Source organism: Fundulus heteroclitus, unplaced genomic scaffold (genome assembly GCF_011125445.2).
Source record: "Fundulus heteroclitus isolate FHET01 unplaced genomic scaffold, MU-UCD_Fhet_4.1 scaffold_48, whole genome shotgun sequence".
Lineage (NCBI taxonomy): Eukaryota > Metazoa > Chordata > Actinopteri > Cyprinodontiformes > Fundulidae > Fundulus > Fundulus heteroclitus.
Genome location: NW_023396901.1, coordinates 2,442,032 through 2,459,113, shown reverse-complemented (window position 1 = coordinate 2,459,113; position 17,082 = coordinate 2,442,032). Strand labels below are relative to the sequence as shown.

The 17,082-nt window shown below is 37.0% G+C and overlaps 1 protein-coding gene and 2 long non-coding RNA genes across 4 annotated transcripts; 2 read left to right on the top strand and 1 right to left on the bottom strand.

Annotated features, from left to right (window-relative positions):
- Positions 1-1,088: 1,088 nt before the first annotated feature.
- On the top strand, positions 1,089-1,981 carry LOC118560776 (parkin coregulated gene protein homolog). The gene has a single exon (XM_036132207.1). It carries the CDS (start codon positions 1,190-1,192, stop codon positions 1,862-1,864), a length of 675 nt encoding a protein of 224 aa, XP_035988100.1. The 5' UTR covers positions 1,089-1,189; the 3' UTR covers positions 1,865-1,981.
- A 10,117-nt stretch (positions 1,982-12,098) lies between these two features.
- Positions 12,099-12,817, top strand: LOC118560778. Its single transcript, XR_004929574.1, has 2 exons — positions 12,099-12,141; positions 12,696-12,817. It is a non-coding gene; the product is annotated as an uncharacterized LOC118560778 (long non-coding RNA).
- A 633-nt stretch (positions 12,818-13,450) lies between these two features.
- On the bottom strand, positions 13,451-14,136 carry LOC118560777. Of its 2 annotated transcripts, none has more exons than XR_004929572.1 (3): positions 14,063-14,136; positions 13,758-13,858; positions 13,451-13,549 (listed from the first exon to the last, which is right to left on the bottom strand). It is a non-coding gene; the product is annotated as an uncharacterized LOC118560777 (long non-coding RNA). The 2 variants fall into 2 exon arrangements; XR_004929573.1 differs by having other exon boundaries at positions 13,462-13,549; positions 13,747-13,858.
- Between the last annotated feature and the right edge of the window lie 2,946 nt (positions 14,137-17,082).

The window sequence follows — 17,082 nt, the reverse complement described above, 5'->3', positions numbered from 1 at the left end:
CATTCTAGTTTTGTTTTAGAATAGTTGCCACAATCAAGATCCATTGGCAAATAACAATATTAGTAATAAATCAATAAGTTCAATGAAATAGAATTAACACTGGAGTACCAATCAACTTATCTCTAATTAAGTTTCCCAATATAGTCAGGAAAGGAATCCTTTGATCTGAGTTGCATTTTTGTTTTTTGAGATGGAGATGGAATTTGACCTCTCATCAAGCTCATTCCAAATATTGAAGGTGGTATGTTTGGTATGTCTTGCTTATATGTATGATTTGCTTTTGGAAGATTTCTAACTTTTTTAAGGTAAGTTGGAAATTTGTTTCTGCAAATTATGCAAATGTGGCTTGAGAAAGGTTTTATAAAGGGTGAGAAATGCAGAGAGCGAAAGGAAGGGCCTCAAGTTGACAAACAAAGTTAAGACATTTTCTGGGTGACTTAACTCTAAAGTGATTAATCTGAATGTTAATCTGTTCATCTTAAAAGCATAAATACTGCTACTAATGCAAATCTTTTGCCACTTAAACTGAAAACCCTTCATTTGCCGTCTACACTGTTTGAAATTATATTTCTGCTTTTGTTGCTGCCATTTTGCATTACCACAGCTTTTGCAACCATATCATTATTTGGTAATTTGTAATTTTAATAAAAATATGTTACTGTTTCAGTTGTTTCTATGTTTGATTTCATGGTCTGTGCTTCAGAGATGAAACGTTTACATTTCACACACACAGTTATTCAGCCTCTACAATAATTTTTGATCGATTTGTCCTGTAGGCCTATTTTATTGCTGTTTAATTGAATTTTATTTTATCGATTTTTGTACTGTTTATAAATGTGCCCCTCTATTTATCGCCCATGCAGGGTAAAGCGTTTTGTGTCACGCTGAACTGTGTGAAAAGTGGTCTAGAAACAAAGCCGAATGATCGCTGGTGAGACGCGTTTTGTGGGAACTATATGTTGCACACGGCGGAGTGATACCGTGACAAGAAGGAAGTTTAGCGTCGCTCTTTCAACGGACGCGCATTCTTGTCACTATGGCAACCACATGCCCTTCCTCCTCAGCGTCCACAGCTCCATAGCAACGGTGAGAAAGTAAACAGCTCTGAAGTTGTGCATTAAATCGTTATCGGAGCCTTTTTTTCCCATCTATCTGGCTTCTTCGGCTCCGCTGCGAAAGGAGCTGTGACATGTCAAGAACCAAAGGCAAGGCAAAACCGGACGGTTTCACCGTCAAGGCCTTCATGAAGAACTCCGTGGTTGAGGGTCCTCCGTCGACAGGGGTGTTTCACCCACTGTCGTCCAAACCCACCACCTTCCGGACTTACTACGAGCGCAGGGAGCTCCCGATCGCCGTGGACTACAACAGCAGAGGCAAGAACATCGCGTGGAAGGTGGACATCGAGAAACTGGACTACCAGTACTACCTGCCGCTGCTCTTCCACGGCCTCTGCGAGACCGAATACCCTTACGAGTTCCTCGCGCGGCAGGGGATCCACGACATGCTGACGCGCGGAGGCCCCAAGATCCTCCCCGTCGTGCCCAAGCTCATCATCCCCATCCGGAATGCCATGAACACCAAAAACCACCAGGTGATGTGCACCACCCTGCGGATCGTGCAGCACCTGGTGGCGTCCGCGGACGGCGTCGGTGTGGCGCTGGTGCCTTACTTAAAGCGGATCCTGCCCGTGTTCAACCTCTTCAAGAACAAGAAGAGAAACCTGGGAGATGCCATCGAGAGCCGGCGGCAGAGAGAGAGCATCGGCGATCTGATCGAGGAGACCCTGCAGACCCTGGAGCACTACGGTGGCCCGGACGCCTTCAAACAAATCAAATCTATGATACCCACCTATAGTCCTGCGTGAAGAACTGACAGATGGAGCTATTGGACTGATTACTGCAAGGCTACTTCTTTTACTTTGTTCCTTAGGAAGTTGGTTCCAAAGTTGCTCAAAAATATACCAACATTTGAAAGAAGCACATCAGTTTAATGTGTTATTCATTTATTTAATTTGTTTACTGAAATTCTTGGACTAGAGCCAGTTTTGGGGCCCTGTCTGTAGGTATGTTGCTATCAGCGAGTCTGCTGGATTTGCACAGAAAGACACACTGAAGCTGGGCTTCAGGTATTTCTGAACACAGCTTTGAGGGGTAGCCTCTCAGAGATAATATAGTACAAACAGAGAAGACTCTCTCCTGCTCTTCCTGAGAGCAATAATAACCACTGAGCCTCCATACTGACCAGTAGTGACCAGACTCCAGCCAACAATGAGGGATTTTAATTAGATAGCTGCATTATGTCATGCAGGGGGCTTTTTTTCAGATGGATAATGTGGCTTTGTGCCTAGAGCCTGCATGTAAGCACAGCTTAGCAGCGCGACACCCTATTGGTGGAAACGTTCAGTAAGGTCGTTAATTGGATAACAGCTTTGAAAAAGAGGAGGGAAAATATGTTTTTCTTTGAGCGCTCTGCAATGGCGTACCGCGCACGTGACGTCACCATCTCATGAGCAACGCCCCTTGCCGCTAAGGTAGGGCAAACAGTGTCACAGTAAAAGACTTGTAATGTGATTTCAAATAGTAAAAACAGCTGTTCAGCTGTAAATCAGCAACCATCACACCAACTCTAGATTTAAAATGGACACACCAAAGGCGACATGAGACATAAAAGAGCAGGGGAAACAATGTTAAGTCAGAATTGTGTGGAAATGGGGCTGTTGTCATTGGAATCTGCATATTCAGTGCCGGCCCGAGGCAGAAGCAAACTTAGCATCTGCTTAAGATCCAAGGGCTACAAGAGGGTCCCCAAGAGCAATAATTGTTTTTTATTTTTTTTGCATGCACACACAATTTTTATCTCAGTGTAGTAATTAAGATTTATGATAACAGAGTGCATATTTTGACATTATCTTTGATCATGTAGAAATTATAACTTCTCATGAAAAAAAAAGGTCTTGGGGGCCCTCAAGTAGGTGTGCATTCTGCATTGGTAATATTAGCTTGCAATGAATATCAAAACTTCTATAGCACAAATAAAAGACAAGTAGACAAAACGTTATCTACATTTACAGTTTTAAGAACTCATATTCTTTTTTTTTTTCTTAACAGTGTCCTGTCCGGCAATGTGGCAATAAGAATTGTTGTCTTAATGCCAAAAAGAGCTCAACAGATTTTACTTTCACTTGATTTATGTATGTAAATAGTTTTATTATAATTCATGCAAGGAGTTTTTCAAGTTATATGGACACTACAGTGAGTAAGTAGAAGAGCAAATAAAATGAAGAAAAGGTGAAAGAAAGAGGAGATAAAAGGGAGAAAATAATAGAACGCTTTCAGTCTGCTTAATCACCTGCAAAGAGAGATGTAACAAGAACTTTCTTCAATCATACTCTATTTTTTCATTTTTCTTTAAAAATGAAACAGAAAATTAAGAAGCATTACAAAGGGTGCAATTTGTTTATTTGAATATCTTGTCATTAGCGGAGATTAAATGTTTTCTATAACAAAGGTCAATTTCTTTTTTTGTCTTTTAGCGTTTTTACAAAATTGCACTTTTGGCATTTTTACAATGGACTATATTTTAAACCATTTGCTTCTTTAAAATTAAAGTTTGTGCTTGCTTCACAATCAACAAGTATTTCCTGTAAATTCTAATGTGCAAAACTCAATAACCTGTGATTTTATCCAAATAATGTCGTAAAAATTAATGTTTTTGGACATTTTTGTCTGTACGACAATTTCTTTTAAAATGTATGCATATTTATTAATTTTCACAGCGAATCACTGTGAGTTTTATATTTTCTTAGCGTAATATTCAGTGTTTTCTCCAGTCACTTGATTAATCATTATTTAATGTATTTATTAAAGTAAAAGACCGCTTTTGGTTTCACGGTCTTTTACTGTTGCTCTTTGACGGTGTTTTGCTGTATATTTTACTGACTTTTTTTACAGTGTAGGGTTAAGCTACTTTATTGCACCTCCTGACCTTCACAGCATTGATCATTAAGAAAGGAAAAAAAAAAACATTTTTATGTCTGTCCACCTTTACAGTGATTAATCTATAAATTATGTGCAGTTAGTTCAGCCCATTTTTTCAGTGAAATGGTAAAAATACCAGAGAAGGGAAGCCATTTGTTACATTTACTATACAACACTATACATTTTACCTGTTCTTTCTTGAGAACTATAATAATCTGCATGTTAAACAGGTATAGTTTTATGCATAGAAAAGGTGACAAAAAACAATGATGGTAACATTTGGCATTTTTTATTTACATGAAGAAACAGAAACAAAATATGTGAGGATAAACCCCTCTGTGCCAATCCTCCAAATATTTTTTAATGAAGGGGACCTGAAACCAGCCTTCTAGCTAAACAGGTCCACCATCGTCCTCCTCCTTCAGCTGCTGCCCATCCAGAAGGTCCATGGATGGCCACAGGAGATAGAGGTGCTGGTGACCCTCTGCTGGCTGGCCTGTGGTGCATCCTATAGGGAAACAGCTTGCCAGTAAGATCTCTTACCTTCTTGTCCTTAAATAGAGCCAACAATGACACACAACTGATACATAGATTATATTAATTGGATAGAAGATTAAGACAGATCAGCATATTACCTAAATTACAAGTTAATTTTATATTTGGTACAGGTCAAGTGGAGGCACGCTACAACAGACACCACACCGATGCTGATTAACATTATTGAGCGTGCCTTTGGTGGTCTGAAGACACGGTGGCGTTCCATCTTCTTAAGGATGCTGGAGGTCCGCCTGACGTTTGCCCCAAAAGTAATCGCCGCCTGCTGCATCCTCCACAGTATTAGTATAGTAGCAGGTAACCAGCTGGACGTGGAGGACGAGGAGGTTGACCCAGAGGAGGACGAGGAGGTGGACCCAGAGGAGGACGCCATCCAGCGGCTGAAGACAGGGAGCTGCTCCAGCTGGCTGCATGTTTAAGTGAACCTGACTCCAACTGACCTAATGTAGGTCAGTTGGAGTCATGTTCACATGCTGCTTTATTTCATTTTTTCACCACCTGTGAAAATACATTAAATAATCGTTAAATAATTTCCATTCCAACTATTTTTAATTGTAAGTTTATAAGCATTGTCTATTTGTATGAGATCTTAATAGGAGTTATTTCTTAGTTTTAAACCATGTTAATAACTGTTAATAATTTGTTGAATATATTACACCTTCATTCTTTTCCAAAGATTAAACATTTGTATAAAATAAATGTCTGTTTTTTCATATTTTATTACTATTATTTTCTTTCCCTCTTTCTCCTCTCAATTATTCGTGTCCTGACTCAGAATAAACTCACTTAGATAGGAAAAACATTTATAGAATTTATTTATTTTATATGCTGCTGCCGTCCTAGGCAGACATATACAATTTATTCCAGCAAGTATTGAGTTAATAAAGCAACACACGTCAGTAAGATAAACACAAAACAAATAAATAAATCATAACCAGCGGTATTATGCACTCTACTTCTTTTAATTACCCACTAACTCTGTAAACAGGCCACATAGAGAAAACTTAAAAGTATAATGTTCTCGTCTCAAACTATCTTAAAACGTACTTTTGAAGAACAACAGCAGCAGAAAAGGGAATTTTTAACTTACCGCTATGAGCTCTGTTTGCGCTGTCTCGAATCAAGCTGCGGCCGCGGTGCATTCTGGGCAAGCGGTCAGTCTGAAGAACGCACAAGTCTGCTCTGATGCATGCTCGATAAAGAGGGCGGGCGAGAACAACATCCGGGGAATTCGGCGCGTTCTCGATTTGGCGTTCTCAGCATTGGAACCATAGACATAATAAGAGTAGACGCGTTGCTGGGCGGGTTCTGCCTATGCTGCGATGCGTCAGAGCGTCCGCCATCTTAAATGTGGCAAATCTGCAGTTACTCAGCCACTTAAACAGTATCAGAGGGACTTTAATCTCTGAATATACTTTGTATTCGTAATATTTTTTTGTAATATTACAAGTTTATTTTCGTATCCCTTTAGCTTCATTCTCCTGAATTTATTCTCCTAAAGAATAAATATATTTAAAATAATCTAACCTGGCCCTATTACTCCAGGAGTGAAATAATTCTGCAAACTGTGACTATTCTGGAAATGTTCCCCCTTAATTCTCATAATATGATGTTTTTATCATAACAATATCACTTTTGTGTTTGTTTGTTTATTTTTACTTTATTGACCTAGGACTTTTTTTCCTCATATTATTAATTTTACCTCTTTAATACTCACCCAAAAAGTTCCTAAAGGTTCACATGTGACACGGTTTAATGAAATAATGAAGACCACAATGTTTAGATTTAACAAATTGATCCTTATATTCATAACACATACACACACAAATATATATATATATATATATATATATATACGTGTGTGTGTGTGTGCGTGTGTGTGTGTGTGTGTATGTGTGTGTGTATTTATTGCAGCACAGGAATGAGGCATCTTCTCTGATTCACGTTCACAATAACAGAACTTAACTTTTTTCTGCCACATACAATATGGCGGTGACGTTGACGTGCGAACCTGCGCCCTATGACGCGTCTACGTATATATGTCTGTGATTGGAACAGTGCTCAGGCTGGGGGGGAACGGCAAGATGGCGAAGAGAGCGGATGCGTAGCTTTGAGCTCTGGGTAGCAAACTCCTTGAATAAGAGTAGAACAGCTATGAGGTCTTGAATTTACACATAAAAAAGGAATCTCGTTGTGAACTAACAATAATAACTTAAAGCCTCCTGTGAAAACGGGAAAGAAAACTACAAGCAAGAGGAAAACATTGACAGCAATGGCTAACAACAAAGCTAACACCAAATCCAACAAGGCTCTGCTAACTCACGACTACTGCATGGACACTGATACCAGAGGGACGAAAAATACCCTTACATCACCATGCAAAACCGCTGTACCACACAAGAAGGCGAAAGGAGACGATGAGGTCAGTTGCAATGCATCCAACTCCAAGATTTTAGAAGTAGTTGAAAATCTACAGAAAATGATGCTGAACTTTGGAGAAGAAATGAAACAGAACACGCTCTCTCTTACAAATATTGCCAAAGCGGTGGAGTTTAATAGTGCTGAAATTCAAGATTGTAAGAAAAAAAACGAAAAGATGGAAAGTGAAATAGCTCAACTTAAAACCACAAACGCCGAGCTGACAAAGAAGGTCCAAGATTTTGAAAGAAAAGCGGCGGAATCCGAGCGCTATAAAAGAAGATGGAATCTGCGCATCAAAGGCTTAAAAGAGCGAAAGGACGAAGATACAAGACAGGAAGTCGCAAACCTCATCAGACAGATTATGCCGCATTGGAAAGAAAAGATGGACTTTATCCTGGACACTGTACACCGTCTTGGACCAAACAACACCAACCACCCACGGCAGATTATTGTACAGTTTTCAGGACGGGTCTTCAGGGACGAACTCTGGCGATCCACTAAACAACACCCCATCTGCAGGGAGCTCAACATCCGTTTCGCTGAAGACCTCACCAAAGAAGACCGAGAAGCACGGCTGGCCCTGTGGCCCAAAGTAGAGCAAGCACGAAAAGCTGGAATAAAGGCGGTATTTAAAGGTCCATATGCCTTTATCAACGGTCAACGAGTTACTCCTTAGAGACACAATAGTTCTACACGACATTTCTAACTTCAAATAATCTTATCAGTTTAGGAGTTATGTTACCTACAGCTCAATTTGTTCTCAGGTAAAACCCATTTAAATATCGTTCAACGTTATTTTATTTATTTATTTATTTTTGTTATTATATTAATTCCTTATGTTTAACTTGAAAAGTGAACTTTCGCTAATTTCTGTTAATGCAAGGGGCCTAAGAGATTTGACTAAAAGGAAAAGTTTCTTTTTATTTTGTAAAGGGAAAAATGCTAATATAATATTCTTACAAGAAACTCACTCAAAACATGATGATAGCAACTTTTGGACTAAACAATGGGGAGATGAAGCTTATTTTTGTCATGGTTCTTCAAGATCAGCAGGGGTCGCTATTCTTCTAAAAAACTTCCAAGGTCAGGTAACCTCAAGTAAAATGGATGAAAATGGTCACTGGTTATTCCTCACTGTCTGTCTGGATAACCTAACTCTTATTTTGTTGAATATATATGGTTATAATAACCCAAACCAGAACAAATTATTGCTAGAAGAAATAACCCTAAACTTAGACCACCTAAAATCACTTTACTCAACAAACAATGTTGTAATTGGTGGAGATCTCAACCTCGTTCAAGATGAATATTATGATAAATGGCCTTCTAAACATAACTCAAGTTATCCAAACAAAATATTTAACAATTTTTGTAATGAACAAAATTTAGTAGACGTATGGCGTCATCTTAACCCTAATTGTATAACATTTTCATGGTTTAGTTCAAATAGCAAATCAAGACTTGATTACTGGCTTATAACAAATGAATTATTAATCAATGACATCAATTCAGACATTTCTGCTGCACCGTTAACTGACCATAGTCTTATTTCCTTACAAATGAAACCTCAAAACTGGAAACCAGGCGCAAATAAATATTGGAAATTTAACTACAGTCTTCTAAAAAATGACACCTACTGTCAAAAAATCAAAGAATTAATCCAGAATATAAAGCATTCTGAAGAATTAAATGACCCTGTTCAAAAGTGGGAATTCCTAAAGTACAAGATCAGGCAATTTTCTATCTCATTCAGTAAACAAACTAAAAAAGAACTTCAAAGAAAAGAAATTGATATTATACAACAACTAAATATATATTGCAATAAACCCAACCCATCAACTGAAGACAAACAACAAATAAGAATCCTCCAACCTAAACTGGATGAAATGTATATTCAAAGGGCCAAAGGGGCCTTTATTAGATCAAGAGCGAAATGGATCGAGGAAGGAGAAAAAAACACGGCCTACTTTTGTAATTTGGAAAAAAGAAGACAACAACAAAATTCTATCCAATCCTTAATAATAAACAATGCTGAAACCAACAATGAAAAATTAATATCAACAGAGATCTTTAAATTTTATAGCAATTTATATACCTCCAAATTCTCAGAATCAAAATCTTACACCTTTCTTAATCAAATTGAAACATTTATCCCTAAAATAGATGATAACTACAAAAAAACCTGCGACAACATTATTACAATAGAAGAACTTGATAAGGCTGTTAATCACTTATCATTAAACAAAGCACCAGGTCCGGATGGACTGACTGGGAACTTTTATAAACACTTTTGGGAAGACATCAAAATATTACTGCATCAAGTTTTTACAGATATCTTTAAAAGTCATACTATACCTACCACAATGAAACAAGGAATTATTATATGTATCCCAAAACCAGACAAGGACCCCAGAATTATTGAAAATAGAAGACCCATTACACTCAGAAATTCAGATTATAAATTATTAACATACATATTTACCATGCGTCTACAATCCGGAATCTCAAACATAATTGCAGAATCTCAATCTGGCTTCCTAAAAGGAAGATCAATTCACAACAATATTAGACTGGTAAAAGACCTAATTGAATATAGCGACATGATCCAAGATGATGGCTTTATTCTTTTCCTTGACTTTTATAAGGCTTTTGACTCAGTGGAACACCAATTCTTATTCGCAGTTCTTGAACATTTAGGTTTTGGAGCAAACTTTGTTAACTTAATCAAAGGTCTATATCAAGGCATTAATAGTTGTGTAATACTTCCTAAAGGCACCACAGCTAGATTTAACATTAATGTTGGAATTCCTCAAGGATGTCCCATTTCACCATATCTGTTTAACTTAGTTGCAGAAATGTTAGCAATCTATCTTAAAAACTGTGCAGACATTAAGAAATTAAACGTTTTCGATACAGAATTAATCATTAGCCAGTTAGCAGATGACACCACCGTTTTCTTAAAAGATCACAAACAAGTTCCAATTGTAATTGATAAAATTAAACTTTTTTCAGAAGCTTCAGGACTAACGCTAAATATTAAAAAATGTGAACTTATAGCTATCCATGACACCCCTCTAAAAGAAATATCCAACATTCCAATTAAATCTGAAATTAAATACTTGGGAACTATTGTAACCAAAAATCAAAACTCAACCTTAACTATTGAAAACAAAATTAAAGAAGGTAAATCCAAACTTAACTCATGGCTCCAACGAGACCTCTCTATTTTAGGACGAATTTACTTATCCAAAATGTAATGTTTGTCAAGGTTAATTTATTCAACTTCTAGTACTGCCATCCCAAATAGCATAACCAAAACTATTAACCAAATGAACATGAACTTTATTTGGAGAAACAGGCCACACTACTTACGAAAAAGTCATATGGTCAAAGAAATTAAAGATGGCGGTCTGAAAGTGATTGACTTTGAATGTCTTAACGGAACCCTTAAGATTAATTGGTTGAAATCCTGGATTAAAAATTCTCATTTGTTCTGGTATTGTGTTCCTAATTATATATTTAACAAAATAGGTGGTCTAAAACTTGTACTCCTAGCTGATTTCAATATACACAAATTACCCATTAAACTATCAGAGTTCCATCAACAAGTATTACTATACTGGAAAATGATATATGTTCATAACTACTCACCACATTCCTCTATCATGTGGAATAATAGATTTATTCTACATCGCAATAAATCATTATTCTACAAAGATTGGATGGAGAGGAATATTTGGTCTATTATACACTTAATGGACACTAATGGTTGCATATTAAATTACGAACAATTCTGTGCAAAATATCAGTTCTTCCCTCCAAAAGCTGAATTTACAAGATTACTTAACGCCTTGCCAAAACAATTTATTAATCAGATTCAAAATATAATAATATATCACCCAATTACCCCACAACTACCCAATTTATCTATTAATGGACTATCAATCACTGACCAAAAATTCAATAACCACACAATTAGGAACTGTCTAAACGAAACTTTATTCCCTGGGAAAATGAATAAAAATAACATTCTTTGCAAATTTGAACAAAAATCAATTGAAATACTGAGAACCTTTTATTTAAAACTTCCCATACAACCAAAAGCTAAAGAAACTCATTTTAAAATTTTAAATGCAATTTACCCCTCAAAAGAACTACTAAGTGTTCGTTTTAATATTGATGACAATAAATGCTCCTTCTGTGAAAGTGATGTAGAAACGATAGACCATGTCTTCTATGAATGCAGTCAGACTAAAACATTTTGGAATTGCTTAGAAAGATGGGTCAAATCCAAAATTGCACTCCCTAACTCTATCTCTAGAGATATGGTAGTTTTTGGAGTACTATTGGAAGACAAAACAATAGAACTCTGTTGTAACCTAATTTTATGTTTAGCAAAATTCTTTATTCATAAACAAAGAGTCTTGAGATCATCCCCAATCTTTAATATTTTTTTATCTGAATTCAAGTTATATTTAACATCTCTTAAATGTATAGAATCTTACAAATACATAACTGAAATACTAATGGAATTGCCCACTGATGTACAACAATCTTAACATATAAATCCCCTTGTTGTTATTATGTTAATTATTGTTTCATTATCATTACTCACTCATTCTTTATTTTCCTCATCAATGTTACTTTGTATTTCCATTTTGAAATCTGCCTCTACTATGCCTTCCATAGAATTGCACTGTTGCTATTGCCTTACTTGTTTGTACTTACTTTGTTTAAATAAAGTTCATTAAAAAAAAAAAAAAAAAAAAAAAAAAAAAAAAAAAAAAACAGTGCTCGGGCTGAGGCTGATGACGTGTCACGAGCACACGAGAACGCTCAAGAACGCATAGCTGTGTCTCAATTCGGCGGCTGCGTCCTTCGAAGGACCCAGCCTACTCAGCCTTAGGAGGACCCAGCCCTCGGAGGATGCTCCGGAGGATCCTCAGCCGTTGGTAAATGGGACGGTCTAGCCTTTGGAGCACTTCCTGGTTGCGACACGACGTCATCACGTCTACCCCAAGCCCGGGGAAAACCAGCACCAGCGCCGATAAACGACGCAAAAAAATGGATATTGAATTGTTTTTTTTTTATTTACTTGTTATTGGAGGAGGAGAGTCGGTTTACACGGCTTCGGCGGCAGCAAAACCGGCGACAAATTTTTCTCAGGCTGGGAGAGCGCAGTGGAGAGGTAACATTTACCTGCTATTATTTTCACCCACAGGGACCTGCTAATGATCATAATATACCAGTTATTAAACAAACGCTTGTCAGCAGATTGACGAATATGTTTAAATATAAAATGTTATATTTATTTGTAAGACTTGATATAAGCTTATGTTTGTAACTTTAGTAATTTGAATTGAATAGTTAAATGTGTACAAACCCTGTAAATAACTGACTTAAATCACTACTTTTAGTATCACTAATGTGTTGAGAAGCCAAATAAAACTAATATTGAGAAATAAATCATTGTCTAAATTGTTATCCCCTTACTGCCTGATTTTATTTGTAATTATATAACGAAAAAATAATACAGGAAAAATAAATCTAAATGTATAACGTTAAAAAAAAGAAGTTAAATAGTGGATCTAGATGAAGTAAAATAAGTAAAGGCCAGAATTGTTTGGTCACAAATTAGCAACACCAGGCGTTAAGGGGTTAACATTCACTAGAATTATATCAGCCAAAATGACATTGCTATCATCTAATCCTGTTGTTCTTAATCTTCATGTCTCTATCCAGACAAGGCCGATGTACCGCTGCATCAACTTAAATGCACAACATCTGCCTGGGAGCCGGTGACATCATGGCCCCAGACGATGAAGTGCAGGACGACATGCCAGAGGATGAGGAGGGGGAGAACGTGTTGGAGGCAGTCAGTGGTGCTCCCTGGCGGGACCAGCTGTCTGCCGAGGTGTCTGCCCTGGAGGAGGGTCTACCTGACCACGATTACATTTAGATGGCAAGTATAATCACTTTTTAGCTTTTCTCATGTAAGGGTTATGAAAACAGTTGTAGTAAAGTCATTTTCTGCATCTTCTTAAACATTTTTAGGAACATGGCAGCGGTCAGTTGGGTCAGCCCTGCAAACCCTGATGGACGATGTGGAGAGAGGCATCCCCCATCCCCCAGATGATGTTCCACTCGCAGTCAGAAGACTCCAAGGTCATCTGTGTGGCATCCCATCCAGTCCAGCAGCACCACCAGAGACTCCTGCTCAGTCAAAATTGTATACATGTTCTTTAGTAATATTTATTGTATATCTTCTGTAAATAGTTGTAGTAGTTACTTTTAAAATCTAATGTAAATAGTTAAAATGTTTTTGATAGTTTATTGTAAATACTTGTTTCTCTAAAAATAAATTGATGTTGTCACTGAGAAGTTGTTCTAAGTTTACTTAAATTGTAAAGTGATGAAACAGATAATGTAACAGGTTAAAAGACTTTAAGAACACACAAACAACAATAACTTTTATAAACAATTTATTAATTTAATTTAACAATAACAGCAACACAGAACATGAGGACAAACCATGGCCAGGTGGCAGCAGTAGGCTTCCCACTGACCCCCTGCCCTGTCCCTGGATCTTTGCATTCCTAAAGTAGAGGAAAACAATTTGTGTCAACAGATGCAATTTTCTGTAGTGTTTTTTTTTTTGAAGCTAGAAAAAAGGAGTGTTTCATATATATATACATACATATATACATACACATATATATATATATATACACATACATACATACACATATATATATATATATATACACACATATGTGTGTGTGTATTTCATTACATTAGCCAAACCTGAACATCCTTTGTATTTTTTTTTTTTCAAGTTGTCCCACTTTTTTTTGGCCTGTTGTGGCTCAACTTCACCCTCCAGGCCCGTTTTTTGCAGGATTGTTCTAAACAAGAGAAATAAGAAGAGATAAACACACAAGGATCCCTACTATCACAACTATAAGATTAAAAAAAGTGACATCTGGGCATCATTTGATGTGATCAAAAGATTATATTTGTACGTTGGTGTTTGAACAGGACTTCTTTGAACTTGTGTGACTTTTACATACAAATGCAACATGTATATGGAATTATGTCTCAACTCTTACCTCCATCCGACTGCGGCAGTGTTTTTGGCCCCGGTAAAGAGGTGGTTATTTTGCCCACGGAGTTTTATCAACTCTGTATGCTCCCTGCTGCCTAGAACAAAACGACATGTAAAGCATATTTCTGTTATGTCAACAGGAAAAATGACTGTTCTGTATAATTACGCCGGTGTTGTTCTTCAAGTGAATTATACTTTAAACCTTATTATACTGTACTGTAAATTAACTATACGTTATTGAGTATTCAAACAAAACGTTTGCAGTATTGACAACCCAGTACAGCTGGACTGATGTTATTTCTTCAGCTGCATTAAGCTTTGACAGTCCTAATCATTTGTAATAAACTGTATGAGAATAAATTGATCGAATTTGTGAGGGACACAGTTATCCGCGCAGTTACAATAAGATGTAGGTTAAAATAAAAAATTGTAACATTTTTATGAAGGCTTTTAATGTTGTTGAACGTCTCGTATCAACAGATTAGCTCTAAGCTTTAGCTTTAGCTGGTCCTACAAATTCCGGTGGCTCCGTTACCGTCATGTATTTTAATAATGTTCAGTTAAAAAATAAAATAAAAACAAACTACTTACATTTAAAGCTGTACACAGCACTACTGCCAGCGCTGCTGCTGCTTTCCAGTCTTGATGAAAATCCGCCTTCTTTCTTTTTTTTCTTCAACTACTAAAAAAAAAAAAAAAGCGAGCAAAGCACCTCGGGAAATTTTATGGCAGGCGAGGCCACTAAGGATGGTAGCGGTGCATCCTCAGAATTCGGGGAAAAGGAGGACGCATTTGAAGGCTGCATTTTAAGCATCCTCAAAATTTTGGCCAAATGGGACAGCCTCCGCGCATCGCTGTGACGTCACCGGCCTTAAAATGCGTCCTTCGAAGGACGCAGCCGCCGAATTGAGACACAGCTTGAGAAACGGCCTACTAGTTTTATTTTTCTTCGTCTGTGCGCTCATCACCCTACTCCGTGATACCAGACTAGTGATACCCTCTAGCGGCTGGATGCCAAACAGCGCTACAAACAGAGTGCGAAATATGGGGGGGTCCGGGGGGGCTCGACCCCCCCGATTAACCCACGAGACCCCCTGAAAGCCTCAAAAGCAAAATTTAAAGTGGGTCCTAAATTGTGTCAAAAAAATTTAAAATCAAATATTTTTTGTCACTAAAATGTTTTTTTAACTCAACATGTCCAGTATTCAATTCAATTTTTTTTTCACAAATATGTTCTGTTTTTTGCCAAGTGGAACCAGCCAATCCTGTTTACGTATGCAAATTAGCCATGTGCGCGCGCAAAACAGAAGAAAGACATAACGTTGACAACAATTAATACTAAAAATGTTTAAATTTTGGTATTAGGGACTGATCTTATCTGTTGTGCCTGTGCACTTTATCTGTTTCACTGTTGGTGAATGAGAAACATCCTCTCGAATCCTTGTATGTCTGGTGAATGTGAAGAATTGACATTAAAGCTGGCTTTGGTTTTGACATTATAATGTTATAGGCCTACTGCATATTGAGAAAATTTAGATCGGTATTGCGCAACAATCGGGAGATGAGGACCCCCTCAAACATTGACAGGTATTTCGCACACTGGCTACAAACATAGCTGAAGTGACTGCAGGACTCGTGAAAAAAGTTAGAAAGTTTACAAACTAAAACAAAAATAATTTTATGGTTGTCTTATTTTCCCACTTTGTACTACCTAGTGTTTCATTTTGCTTAGAACACGGTGCCCACCCCTCTACTCTAGCATTTAAAACTATAATGTGTAAACCTACAGGCGGGAGTGTTGTCAAATCCAAAATCAACATTAATCAGCGTGGTGTGTTTTATAGCGGCTGCGGTTGCAGAGAGGCCCTTCTCTTGAACAAGAACAGGGGGTTTGTTTTGAATTCACACATTATACAGACGTATATTAACAGTTATCACAGTTACATCCAGATTTACACAAATGCCTCAAAAAATTTAGTCAATAAGATAGGAGCAGCTATTATAGTCCCAATATAATATTAATATTACAGTAATTAAGAGGATTAGTGATGATGTATCAGTAAAAGGCAAAGGCACATTTATTTATATAGCACAATTCAGTACAGAGACAATGCAAAGTGCTTTACATGATTAAAATATAGGAAAATAAAACAGAATAAAAGCAAGTAGGGATAGTGTGGAAACAAAAAAGAACATTTGAAAACAGTAAAACATTTACACAGTATACACAGGAGAAATTATAGCAATTTTGTTAGCAGTGCAGTGGGTGGAGGAATAACACCATTGAGAGTAATTGTGTGTTCAGATTCAATGTTATCATTAATTAGTTTACAGAGAAGTCACTCAGACATTATGAGACAAATACAGCAAACATTATATAGAATTCAAATGATGGGGATTGCAGTAATACTTTTGTGGGTACCAGCACATATTGGAATCAGAGGAAACAAAATGGCAGATAAGGCTGCAAAAGAGGCCACAGAACGAGAGGGCATCGATGTGGCAGTTAACATCAGCAAGATGGGAATAAAGTGCATCATTAAACAGAGGCTGAAGAATAGGTGGCAAAAGCAATGGCAGGAAGAGAGGAACGGACAATGGATTTACAAAATTCAAAGGACTCTGGGGGAAATCAGAATTGCAGGAGGGAACAGGAGAGAAGAAACAGCTATATCAAGACTTAGATTTGGACACACAGGATTAAACAGCACTTTATTTAAAATATGTAAACATAATACTGACAGGTGTGACTGTTGTGGGCAACAAAAGACAATAGAACATGTCATTTTACATTGGAAGAAGTATGAGAAAAGAAGGGGGAAATAATAGAAAACATTAGAATGGAAATAATGCATTTTAATTTTTTTAGAAATTCTTAGACTAAATTCAAGACATAAGTAATATGTAATTGTTTTTCATTATCTTAGAACAAGCAATATGATTGAGAGGATCTGAGTCTTATGTCTGTTGTGTTGATTGTGTTCGGTTTGTTCTATTCTGTTGTCTTAGCTTGTTTTAGAATGA

Coding starts and splice junctions, on each gene's coding strand:
- LOC118560776 (XM_036132207.1), top strand. CDS start 1,190: ATGTCAAGAACCAAAGGCAAGGCAAAACCGGACGGTTTCACCGTCAAG.